The following is a 13489-nucleotide window of genomic DNA, read 5'->3' as shown; positions in this document are numbered from 1 at the left end:
GCTTAGGATAATCTTACGAACTTTGTAATAAGGTGTGTCCTAAGGAGGGAAAAGAGACAAAACTTGGTTGGTTTGCAGTGCTTAGTCTTCCAAATGTGCTGGTTTTGCCCTCAGGTTTAAAGAAGGTACATCGCTGCTGTAGGTGACTGCTCATGTGAGAAACGGGGTAAAACAATTAGTTTACAAACTCCTAATAGGGTTACATCTATTGGCATATAGGTAACTATGGAAAGTACTGGTGAGTAACAAATACATTGCAGAAATGGAAATAAATTTAAAAGACAGAGTCAGAAACATTAAGGAGCTAAATTCAGTGCATAGTTTATTTGTAACAAACTAGCTAACCAGCTCTAACTGTAATTACATCTGATAAATCATAAAGAAACAAATGAAATTAGGAGTTCCTAATCCTGTGACAGAAGGTTCAATATGGCAGTCAATTTTAAAAATTCAGACCGACTTCAATGAATATGCCTATATTTTATTTAAATAAACAAACTATTTTCTCTGTATAAAAGTTGGAAAGGATAGTTTATTGAAACACAAGCCATAGACATCATGGCATGTAAGAAAGTGGCGTCAAAGCAAAAAGTCCAGATGAAAGTCTGAATCTGCTGCATAGAAAATAATCCACTCACACTTAGCTGAGTCAGGCGAGAAAGGAAATGACACAGCTACTTATTTCTACTGAGCGTTCTTTGCTTTTCAGCATGTTCCACAATTTTCTCTTCTACATAAAGTCCCTTTCGCTTTCTTACTGCATTCATGTACTTGCGGGCCTGGTTCTCTGAGTCTGCCTTTTCCCCGAAGTGCAAATATTCTTCCTCAGTGGTTGGTACCCAGAATGGGTCACTTGAAATGATCTAGGAAAAGAAAAATATAATAATAATGCAAAGGTTTATTAGTACATTGCAGGTAATCAGTCTCTGAAGTAGAAGAATATGAAAGTTGTGCAGATAGTTTTCTGGAAAGGCTGTAATTAGCTATGTCGACAGAAAACAAGAGTTAAGATAAACTATGTAGCACTTGCCATAAGAAGCACACAATAGCTTTTCAAATTCAGTTGCTTTTATCTGCAATTTTTTCTGTTAAAGCAGTTTTAATTGCCAATCAGCAAACAATGCCAAACAGCCTTCAGAAAATTCTCAGTTTTAAATAAAGATTTCCTTATTTAGAATATTATCTCACTATGATTTTATTAGAATTTATAAGAACTGAGAGTTTTTGCTCAGTTCTGTGCACCATGTTCTCCAACCCCTATGAGTTGGACAGATGGTTTAAAAATCATTGTTTCTGGTGCTAACATATTTAGTGGAGCTGTTCTTGCAGCTTAATATCTCAGAGACCGCCTCTAGAAGAGATTTCAGATCTAACAGAGAATAACTGGATGCGTCTTTATCCCAAGTTCATCCTACAGACCTCACCCTTCCCAGACTACCATAGAGCGTGCCAAAGATCTGGTTATCTTACAAAGTCTTTAAAAGCTTTTCTCATTTCATCCTGCACAGCAAAGCTACATTCCCCAAGAAAGAGATATTTACTCTCAACCTTTGGGCTAAGCAGCTTTCACACAAATTCTAGGCTTAATGCTGAAGTGGCTGCCCAAAATGACAATTTATTCCATTCCTGGTAGTGACTCTCGCATTACTTTTTCTCAAGCCATCTGAATAATTCCGGCATACATACTGTTTCCAGAGCAAGTTATGGTGGCATCTGAAAATTTCTTTTAGAGGATCATAGCTATCTGAATGGTGTGAACACGCTGCAAAAGATGAGGTTCATTAGAGCACACCATTTGTATGACCACACCACGGTAAGTAATGAGAAAGAGGAAGCCAGATCTACGGAGTCAGTTGGAACCCGGGCCATCAGCTGGGCATCTCCTTTAGCAAGTCAGCAAATGTTAACATAACCCTACTACACCTACACAGAGGTGTTACTGACACAGCGATACAAAAGAACTAGGAAGGTTGATTTTTTTGAAAGTTCTGATTGTGTAAGTGAAGGTGAGGGCAGAGACCAGACTGTCCCTCTCGTATTCACATCATCTCAATGAATCAAAGCAAATGCATATAGCAGGTGGCATCCATCGTTCCCCGTATTCTGTTAATACAGTGCAAGCAAGCAAAAGGAAAAAATCTTTTCTGTATAATGCTCAAAGCACTGTCATCACTTTGCTTACAATAGTAGCTGTCAGAATGGTGAGTCTGGGTTTCCTGGAATCAGAGCTGAGAAGCCTTTTAGGGCCAGAGCTATTGTTTGTATTCATGGGAACTGCACAGGGATGACTCTGGAATCTGCGACAGAAATTGAGGTTTTGTCTGGATAAAGTCCCTAAATAATTAATTAGATTCTAAATGGATTAATACTTCTGAAATATGATGTAGCCATTTAACAGAAGGCTCTTACTGTGGATCCTGGAAGACCCACAGTATCAAAGCAGAAAAGACACCCACAAAAGTTATTTATTCCATGTTGCATGTCGCTTCTTATTTAAAATTATTTAGGTGTTCCTGCATACTAATTTTTCAGCACAAAACTAAAACATATAGCCTAAGATTCATTTTAAAAACAGAAATGTGATAACAACTTAACAGCAAAAGTTACACTCCTAAACAAAAATTTCAAGCCAAACAGCACTGGAAATTCAAAATGCCTTCACTGGGAAGCACTAAGCCAGGGCGACAAGCAAATGATCACAGCCAAACTGTTTATATCCCAAGTATAACAGGTAAAAGATGTCAAGAAGAACCAGTATTAGAAGAAAGACACTGTAAAACAAATGATGTGATGGTATTATTAGCACGATGGTGAAATACGTTTTTAAATACCACCATACTTATGAAACACACCATGACTGTTTTGATAACTTGATCTTTTTTTCGGGAAGTTTTGCTAGGATTTGGGAGTTTTTCTTAATAACAGCACAAACTAGCCACTGGCCTATGCTTAGTTGTTATTCAACACCAGAACAATCTGATGGGGACAACAGTGGCCTTAACTGCAAACTGCCCAGAAACAACACATGAAACTCCTTCCAAGTGAGCCCGGCGGAGCAGCAAGACGGCTCCTGGTTAACACAACCGAGTATTTCTACACTACATCTGCAAGGCTGTTCTGGAAAGTGAATTATAAATCAAGGTTTGTGTAGCGAATCATTGGGCTCACATTTACTCTGTTAGAGAACAAGTATTTTCTCTAAACGCAGCCCATATAAAATGCAATACAGTAAAATGAATTAGCGCACAGCAGCTCACAGAATTCTTAAATCTATTATTGCAAATGCAATTCTTAGGTGATGGAAATGTTCCTTAATAGTATTGTTTAATAATATCTTCATTGATCTACTTTAAAAAAAAATATATCACCCAAGACTTTTATAAAGTATGACTATAAGCAAATCACTAGAATTCCATTATACTTAAAAACAACCAAACAGTTAAAATATGTGCTGAAGAGTGTGTTCCATAGCTCACTGCAGAACTATGAGCCCACTCTAGGTATAAATAAAACATTGTTTATAATGAAGTCCATTGGGATTTGGTATTTCAAAAGAAGTGAAAAGATTACTTCAAATACTCTAAGTGCAAGGGTATTCTTGAGAAAAAGAAATCATTCCAAAGCAAGATATTTCATTAAATATCACAACTATTCAAACCAACACACCCAAACAATGAAGTCTCCTAAGACTTGTTTAGTAACAGGCAAAACAGCTGTCATTTTCTTTTAGCCTAACAACCTACACATTAATTATCCAAACAATAAATGCTTGTACCTTTATCAGAGACATAATCTGAATACCTGTAACAATCCATAAAAATACAAATACTATGAGAGTACTATGTTAATATTCGAAAACAATGCAGTGTGTACTCAATTCTGCGAAGTATTATGTAAGCTAATCAAACTTTTTAATAAGATTTGAGTTAGAACGGATCGCTTTCAATTCAAGAAGGACTTGGAATTTTAAGCCTTAATTTGAGGATGATTTATTATTTGTATTTCAGTGGCACCCAGATGGCTCCACTAGTGATCTGGGCCCCATTGTCTAGTGTATTTCACAAAACGATGGTATGAAACAGTCTGTGCCTAAGGCAGCCTAATTATGCAAAACAACGTTGAGAGAAGCATCAAAAGCAAACAGAAGGGATCTGCCTAGTTCATCCAAAAGGTCAGGCAGCCCGGGAACACAGCCACGTTCCTGGTAGCATTTCCCCGACTGGTCCTTACTGCCTGACGAGGACAGAAAATTTCTTTGGAGACAAATATCATCAGTGTGGAAAATGCTTTAGTTGCACCATGAATTGGAAGAGCAGTTTTACACTGTCCGGTGAAGATTTTATGACCAGCAAGCAGCATTTTGGCCTTTGTGAACTGCTTAATGAGAACTGCCAAGAACCACTAAATTCAGTGTGATCGGGCACTACCCTTAACATGGCAGGAAAAACATTATGCCAGAAGCTGTTTTTCAGAAAAAAAAAATTCAAAAGATCTATTATGCACAATTTCAAAGATGATACAGGCTTCAGTGTATCAGAACCACTTCTACCTTAGAAAAATTGATGCTAGAAAGATACTTCAAGAACATAGTTCAAATGGTGTCCGTCACTTAGTGATGACACAGACTATGCAACTTAGAGGGTACAGCTGATGTGCATGTCTGAGATGTCTGAAGCAGCCCTGTCAAATGGAAACTACCTCTACCTGTCAGATAAAATGACAGAACTTTGCAGAGGTGTACGTGAAATGCGACCTCGAAAAACTGTTACCTGCTGGGTTTTTGGTAATACGCTGGGTAATGCTGTAAAAGAGCTTCTGCACTGAACATAACCAAATGGTGCAAGGTCCTTTAGATCCTGGCGGTGCGCTGCCACAACAGGGAACACCAGGCAGGGTACCCAGCAGGACTGAGGGCTGGGGGAGGCTCTAGCATGGCCTTGTACATTTTTGGGATGTGGAACAGCAGCACGGAGGACACAACAATCTCCAAAGTGGATAGAGGCTAATTGATTGACTGCACTGCTCCTGTGAGCTCAGATCCAGAAAGACCCATGATGTCAGTACTTAGTAAGCCTTTCCTGGAATTTCACACCCAGTGTGATGCAGAGGTACCCAAGTGATGGGCTAATCCCTGGATTTAACCAAGCAGTTACCGAGTCAGGAAAGCAGCACTGGCAGTACACGTTTCCCAAGTCATTCCTTACCTCCATGTGAAAGAACACAGAGATCCTAGAGTGGTGTTGCAAGGTGATATTTGGCAACTTCCAAAGCAATCTCCACATCAACAGCTGTTTTCCATCAGCCGCAGGTAAAACAGCATAATGCTAGCATATAACTGGGGGCTGCCACAGCCTGCAAATGTAGGGAAGTCTCAACACCATTTTTAAAGTGATTTCTATTCTACAGTGTTGAAATACTTCTGCTCAGCAATATACAGTTGAAGAATAGGTAAAAATTATGATGAATTTTGCCATTCTGCTTTCAAAGCAGCCAGGATCTCAGCCTGTCCTTGAAAGGAACCATGATTTTTAAGATCTCAAGGAAAGATTCTACAAGTTTGCATCTTTTCTTGGTGGTTGTTTAAGAAACGATGGGGTCTTACTGGTTTTATTCAGTGAAAACCCCTTTCATCACAGGTGGCTCATTCCTCTGTAAGCCTTTACAGGCCCCAAATGCTTCCTATTCGGAAAGGAAGAGAAGATTCTCTCTGCAGATCCAGCTTCTCCGTTTTGCTGCACCGGTTCCAACAGAGGGGAAAGCAGATATCACCTCCTTTCCCACTCAGGAGTCGAGCGACTGTGGGAGGTGCTGAGCACCTGAAACACTTCCACAAAACATCATGCTGGGCATGAGGATTAAGTGGCAGAGGGTGGGAGGAGAAATATCTACAATATGCTGAAGAATTTTACAGAAGCACCTACACATAAATGTTCTCAAAACAAAAACAAGTCATGCTTATTTTGTTAAAACACAAACTTTCGCATTGTACCAAATACTTTGTGTACCAGCTCGCCTGTTTTATAAATAGCTAATCTCTATACCACATCCTGAAAGGAAAAAAACAACAGCTAATTTTCAGCCTCCCTTTTCACCAATTGTTTGACTACCTTGTAGTCGAATCTTGGTTTCCCAGCACGCCGCCACTTTGCATCACTACAGAACAACTGATGTATCAGACAAATAAACACAATATATCTTCTTCTCAAGATTATATGTACTTTTATATAGGCATTTAAAAGCAAGCCCGAAAACAGACTGCTTTCTTTGTAACTAACTTGAAAAAAACCTCCCAATTTTATTTCTGTTTTCCTTAGGAGTATTTTATGTCAACAGCTCTTCATTGTAAATTACAAGGTTTGGCAAAAATACAATTAGAAAAAAAAAGAAAAAGAGAGAGTAAGCAAGACAGATGGAAGTTATAAACCCAACAGAAAAGTTCACTTATTTGGTATCTACAGCCATTCTGCAAAAGCTTCAAAAATCCCCCAAAATACCAGGTTCATAACTTTTTGTTTTGCTTCCGAGGCTCAAGGGGATACAGAATAACTTGCAGTCAGACCTTAGATGTTTAACCTACCGAGATGTATTAGGAGTGCAGAGTTAAATGAGTATCCACAAGTATTTCATAATTCAGAGATCCCATTCACAATATATAAAGGGGATGGCCAAGACCTTAAAATGCCTGAAGTCAGATATGAGAACTCCTCCTCCAGTTAATATTGCAATAAGGAACATTTACAGGACTAGTTATAAAATAAACTGATACAAGTTTATTTTGTCTTAAGAGCATAATGCTTGTTTGTTTCAATCAGTGACAGCTGAGCCTTGGCCTTGACTTCAGTCAGTAGCTACAAACAGGAATCTGGGAACTGGGAAGAGGAGACGTGTGGCTCTACTGTTGCATTTTCCCCTTTTACTTAAGAAATGTATTCAGAGGGAAAATTAAAGCCACACCACTACCACATTTATTTACTGTTTTAATTAGCTCCAGATGTCCTGGCCAATACAATGAGCTTTTCTTATTTGAAAGGTTCCAGGTTGCTCCTAGCATTCATTTACATGCTTCAACTGTTACTGGCACAACGATGTATGTAAAGTTAGAGTTCAAACCTAGCAGAGATTCACAGACTCCTAGAGTCTCTCTCATTACCTTAGTCTGCTTCCTCTTCAGTGCAGGCCTAACAATCTCATCCAGCAGCTTCTATATTAAGCCCTCATCTGAGTTGTAAAATGACTTAAATTTTGACAGGAATGAATTAAAATTCAGAATATAAAACTTCCAGATTCAGAATGCCTCATATTCTTCTGACTTACTACATGCAGTCCTCCTCTTACCTTTCTCCAGAGCCCTTAAGAATGACAGAATGATAGAATGATCACCCAGTTCCAACCCCCCTGCCATGGGCAGGGACACCTTCCACTACACCAGGTTGCTCAAAGCCCCGTCCAGCCTGGCCTTGAACACTCCCAGGGATGGGGCATCCACAGCTTCTCTGGGCAGCCTGTTCCAGTGCCTCACCACCTTGATGGGGAAGAATTTCTTCCTCATATCTAATCTAAATCTGCCCTCTTTCAGATCAAAACAGTTACCCCTTGTCCTATCACTACATGCCCTTGTAGAACTCCCTGTCCAGCTTTCTTGTAGGTCCCCTTTAGGTACTGGAAGGCTGATACAGGGTCTACCTGGAGCCTTCTCTTCTCCAGGCTGAACAACCCCAACTCTCTCAGCCTGTCTGCACAGGAGAGATGCTCCAGCCCTCTGATCATCTTGGCGGCCTCCTCTGCACTCACTCCAACAGGTCCATGTCCCTCTTACGTTGGGGGCTCCAGGGCTGGACGCAGCACTGCAGGTGGGGCCTCGGCAGAGAGGAGCAGAGGGGAGAGTCACCTCCCTCCCCTGCCGGCCACGCTCCTTGTGGGGCAGCCCAGGGTACAGCACATTCTGGACACTACTCTACTTAGAAGGGACACTGAAAAAGAATTCAGATTGAACATGTGTTTACAGTGTGCCCATGCCCTACCCACCCCCAAGAAAAGAAGCGTGTCTAACAGCCAATCATTATGCAATTTAAAATATGTGAGTTAACAGGAATATTATATATTCTGCAACCTTACAACCAGTAGACATCTTTGACAATTTCCGCACTTGCTGAGAATTCAATCAGCATCTGAATAGAGCCACATGCATTTTTCTTTTAACTATAACACAGATTTCCCAAATGGGATTAGAGCTCCATTATTCTAAGCATTGTGCAATCACAAATATCTTCTTGTTCAAAGAACCTTATGATTAAGATAAAATGACATGACTGAGTGAAAGATGTAACTGCAAAGAATCAAGAGGGAACAAAAGAAACAGATTCAGGCAAAAACATACAATAATTGAAGGTGTGTTATTAATTCAAGGATTAAAAAATACAAGGAGTTCATAATTATCCCAAAGTTATATATTTCAAACTAAGAACTCAGAAGAAAGTTTATGGAGAAATCTAAGAAAATATGGCCAAGTAACCCCAATACACTTAATATTTGCCGAGGGATATTATAAAGAAAAATACTTGGCTAAGTTTTAAAATCAATTTATTTAAACTGGGATCAAACTTAAAGCCCCCATGAACGGTTGGTTGCTGCCATCCTCTACAGGCAGGAATAAATTGTATAACCATGACAGAAGAAATTAATAGAAAAGGTGTATCTGACAAGACAGACCTCAATACGTGTATTGTTTCAGCCCCTGCACCTGGAGCAACCTGAACTATACAAATACATTCATTAATTGAAGAAAAAGAAATGGTAATTTCATTTCCACAGAGATCAAAATGGCTTCAACTAAATGTAGGCTCTGTCACTGACCTTCCTATGTTTTACTCTATAATTCATACTAATGAAATATAAAAATAATTTAAAAATTAATTCAAACCTAATTTCTTTAAGCATAATTTAGGCATGTGATTTCCATGAGATCAAGTGTTTAAAAGTTTAAAAAAGTACCAAAAAGTGTCTATTTCACTATCTGTGAAATAGGGATAACAACAGTTCAGAAAGAATCGGTATAGAGAAATAAGTGTCCCAGGTACTCAGTTAATGAGCTGAGCACACTGAGAAAATACCACTGACACAGAATTAAATCAATGTCAGGGAAGGGTTTGGATAGAATGCAATTAAAGCAGCAACTAGACACTCGGTAACATAGGAAATGCAAAAATAAAACCAAGTAACTACTGCACTCCCTTTCCTTTTTTAGCACAATGGAAAAATAGTATAAGATTACCCAGAGTTCACATCATGTTATCTAACACATTGATACATTGAATAATTGAGATTCAAATAAAATGCTGGTGTTTATCATGTATATACATAAACCACCATAATTCATCGGTAGTGGAGCAATGTCAAAGTCCTGCCTAATACCTGATGAAACATGAAAGGGTGTTTAATTTATTTGGGGGTTTTGTTTTGTTTTTAGCAGAATACAGAAAGAAAAAGCAGCAGAGAAAAGCTCTCATGTGATCTGAGACACAAACCCATTTTTTCTGGCTTCTCTGTCATATCACCATACTGAAAATTCTATTTATTTAGCAATTCTGCTGATGTGAGGGTAGCGTGCGCTCCCTCTGCCATCACCGCACAGAGCCAACATTGCTTGTAGCTTAGTAAAAGGCTTATTTTGTCACAAAAATATGTGAGCATGTCCTTCAATGTGACAAAAAAAAAAACCCCAACCCTCCCCACCAACAGATTTGCCAGATGGAAAGGTGACTGGCTGACACAATCATTTTTCCTGCCATCAATACATTTTAACATAGGAACTGTAATTATAATCTCTCCAGAGGGAGAGTTTTAGAAAATGTTGCCAGTTGTTCAAATCTCCCTCTCCGATGCATATCTGTAATTATGTGTGAACATTTTCTTATGTAAAACTCATAACATCTGACAGACTGAACATATACACAAGGTCTGGGGATAGAAGGGAAGGTCAGAGAGGCAAGGGGTTTATGTTTGTGCTTAGTGTTGGAGCACAGTAGCTACAAATCCTAAATAAACTGGCACAGAACAATGGTGAGCTGGAATTAACATCCTTCTGACTGATATTCCTTCGGGGCACTGATATCAGAGCCCGTTCAGACAAAAGACCAGTTAAGCCACAAAACCTCACCAGCTGCTCTTCAGATGAGAACATCCCAAACTGACAAGATGCTGTGTGCAATACTGCCAGCACTCCTGGTTTGAGGCACCTCCGCTGTTACTGCCTTCCACCCACATCCCTGGACTCACAAAGCCGATTCATACACCATCTATGGAGGGTTGCCTTTTCTTTCTTCTTCTTTTTCATATAGTGTAGCTCTGTTTATCCCTTTTGTGGTTCTCTGTGAAGTCAGACTGAGTTACAAGATGATTAAATGAATCAGTACTGAGGGAGGAGAGGTAAGTCACTAGTCCGCTGCATTTTCTAACTAAGGTACCACTGCCAAGAAAGACATAATGTACTTTTCTAAGTGTACTGTTTCAAGGATTCTCAGCTCTTTTGACAGCACATGACTCAGCTGGTTTGCAGAAATCCTCCTTTTCCATTAGCATCCGCGTAAAATTCCTGAGGCAGTTACAATCATTACTAACAAAGAAATACTGCTAGTGAAATATTTAACAGACGCTACCTATCAGGACAATTTAGCTACAGGAAATGAGGAAGAATCTACGCCACATGAAAAATCGGCACACACTTCAGAGAGAAACAGTGGTAAACAGACCTTAACTGGCAACTGCATGGAGTATTACTGACCTCAAAAATCTTTAGTTGTTTGTACTCAGAGACTTGACATTTGAGGTCACAAAATAAATCAGGAGATGAAACAAACACAAACAACAAAAAGACCTAATCCATTTACAAAAGTGTCTATGGTCCTAACACCAAATGAAGGAATGCTTGACTAAAAAGAAATAACCAACAAACAAACAGAAAAACTTAAGGCTTTAGTTATTTTAAAGATTTCCTGTGAAAAGTTTCTACGCACTGACTCTTGCCCTTGAACCCAGTTTTAGCTCCTTCAGTGCAATCTTCTGAGGAGCTCTACAATGCAGGTTTGTCTTGAACAAGGAACTCTGATTAACAGCTTTTTATATTTCTCCTTGAAGATCTAATATCCACATCGCAGGAACAGAATACAGTGCACTCTCAGCTGATGACACTCCTCACCAGCTTTCCCATTTCCCTATTTCCTTTACACCTCCGCTTTCACCTCTTCATTTCTATAAGTGACAAAGATGACCACATTAAATAATTTTGAGGACACCTCAACTTAATATCGCCAGACTTCATTTTGAAAGCATTATATCTATTCACTTTGCCTTTAAATATGAAAATATATGTTGACTTGGCAAATATAAGGACAAAAAAAAATACCTAGGTGTCTGCGAACCCCTAAAAGGTTAACTCTCACAGGCACTAGATTTGTTGTTACATTTTCTATTAGTGGGAGGTTGGGGTTTTTTGTGTGTTGTTTTTTTCCATTTCCCAAATAAGTTTACCAGACAACTCATTAAAAAATGCACATAAAATTGAGGAAAACACATTTATGAAGAATCAGTTTCATTTGTGAAGGACTTACTTTCTCTTGAAATAAAAAAGCATCCCATCTAAATATATAAATACATTTCTGAAGAGCATATCCATAAAAGCAAATAAGACTAACATAAACCTACTTTTTCCCTCTTCATTTCAAAGAGGAATTAATCAATTGTCTTGACCAAAACTTAACCTTTTCCGTTTATTATTCCAGTCTGCCACATCTACAGGAAATAGATCACCAAAACAGATGGAGTGAATAGATATTTTTACCTCCCAGTGGCTGAACACCAGCTGCGGACTGGCCAGGCCACTAGTTCTCTTCCTGATTTCATCAGCAAAACCAAAGCTTTCTGCTACTGGCAGGACTGCCTTAATAATAAACACATCCGTCCCCTCTTTCATCTCTTCTTGTAACACTCTGCCTTCTCTTTTCGACAACACAGCATAGACGCGACCTGAAAAGACATAATTTTCATGAGTTTACCGATATATTTATATTCTGCATCATGAAGAGAAATACATAAATATTTATTTAGGAAACTCCAGCATTAAGTAAAACACATAATTTCTTTGGCTAAAATTCTTCCCTGTAAGTGGATCAATTAAATTAAAACAAACAACATATTCTGCCAGTACAATGTGCAGAATCATATGAGTAACCTTTAATTAGTACTACTGTATGGATCTAGATCATACTCGCACTAGGTGCATTTTATGCAATTGTATAGCTAATTTTAAAGGCATTTTGCCAAATTATTTGCCTACCTTGCTTTATTTCTTACAACCAAATATCTGAGAAACACTACTAAGAAATATTACTGTGTTTCAGGAACCATGTCGTGACTACCTTTAGAAGTTTGTTTGGATCACTGTATGGTACTCGTCCCAGACACTACAGTGCTATTCTAATCACAGTTTATCTGAAACACTACATATTTATTACAGTTAATGTGTTCAATTAGCTTTTTAATTAATTCAGCTTTGAGTTAGTCATGGATAATTTTTATTTCTCTTTCCCAAAGGAATGTTCAGTCCATTGAAACACAGTGTATGTATCATGAAAGTAGCTGTGAAAATGCCCATGTTCAACATTACAGTAGGCGTTAATTTTTTAAAATGTTTTTGCAGACGTATGGGCTAAGTATTCTACAGACAAAACCTGGCAAATACACGTATTGATCGAGATAATAAAAACACAAGAAAACCTTTGCACTGGAAAAAACGTTTTAGGTATACCTTCATTTACAAATGTGAAGAGTTAGTAAATATTAGATGTACAAATAAACTTTAAAAGTACCTTGTAGTGAAGAACAAGTTTATATCAATTGCTAAGAGGTTCAAATATTTATATTATATTGCACTGAAAAAACATGAATGCATGTTGCTACCTTGTAAATAGCTGGGCAGTACTAACTCTCACTGGAAACAACTAGAAATATCCAGTACTTCGTAATACATGCTACCTATTCTGACTTGACAGAAAGATATCATTAAATACTATATCCACATCGATGGATTTGCATATATACTGTAAGCCTTTTGTGGGATACCAGAGGAAATGTTGGAGTGCGTTTATTTGCAATTATATTTTAAATACAGAATCTGGTGCTTGTTCAGAAAATTCAGCACAAGCAGACAGCTAGTAGAGCTAAATCTTCCCGTTGGATGCAGGTAATGAAGCATCAGTCCAGCACCAATCAGGGTTTAGAGTTCTCTAATAAAACATGGGTTGAAGTTCTTTCTGCCATCACTGATCATTTTAGCTCCTCATGCCCTTACCAGGATCTGCTCCTGTGACTGAGCTTCACCTTTACTATGCACAACAGTCATCTTATTGCTCATGAGGCAATTGAGGAAATACTTAAGACTCTATATTTAAAATCACAAAAAGATTAAGGCGTTCTGAGGATAAGTCACTGACTT

General features: G+C 38.5%; 1 protein-coding gene across 1 annotated transcript in view; it reads right to left on the bottom strand.

The window, feature by feature from the left end:
• Positions 1-305: 305 nt before the first annotated feature.
• EFL1 (elongation factor like GTPase 1) overlaps positions 306-13489 on the bottom strand; it is a 59178-nt gene continuing 45994 nt past the window's right edge. The window contains exons 19-20 of the mRNA XM_082061495.1: positions 11837-12021; positions 306-863 (exon numbers count right to left, since the gene is read on the bottom strand). Of these exons, the coding sequence (XP_081917621.1) occupies positions 675-863; positions 11837-12021 (374 nt within the window). The 3' untranslated portion in view covers positions 306-674. The remainder of the gene's footprint in view (positions 864-11836; positions 12022-13489) is intronic.

This window comes from Streptopelia decaocto, assembly GCF_964273445.1.
Source record: "Streptopelia decaocto genome assembly, chromosome: 9".
Classification (NCBI taxonomy): domain Eukaryota; kingdom Metazoa; phylum Chordata; class Aves; order Columbiformes; family Columbidae; genus Streptopelia; species Streptopelia decaocto.
Note: the sequence above shows the minus strand (reverse complement) of the source record. Positions and strands in the feature narration are given on the sequence as shown.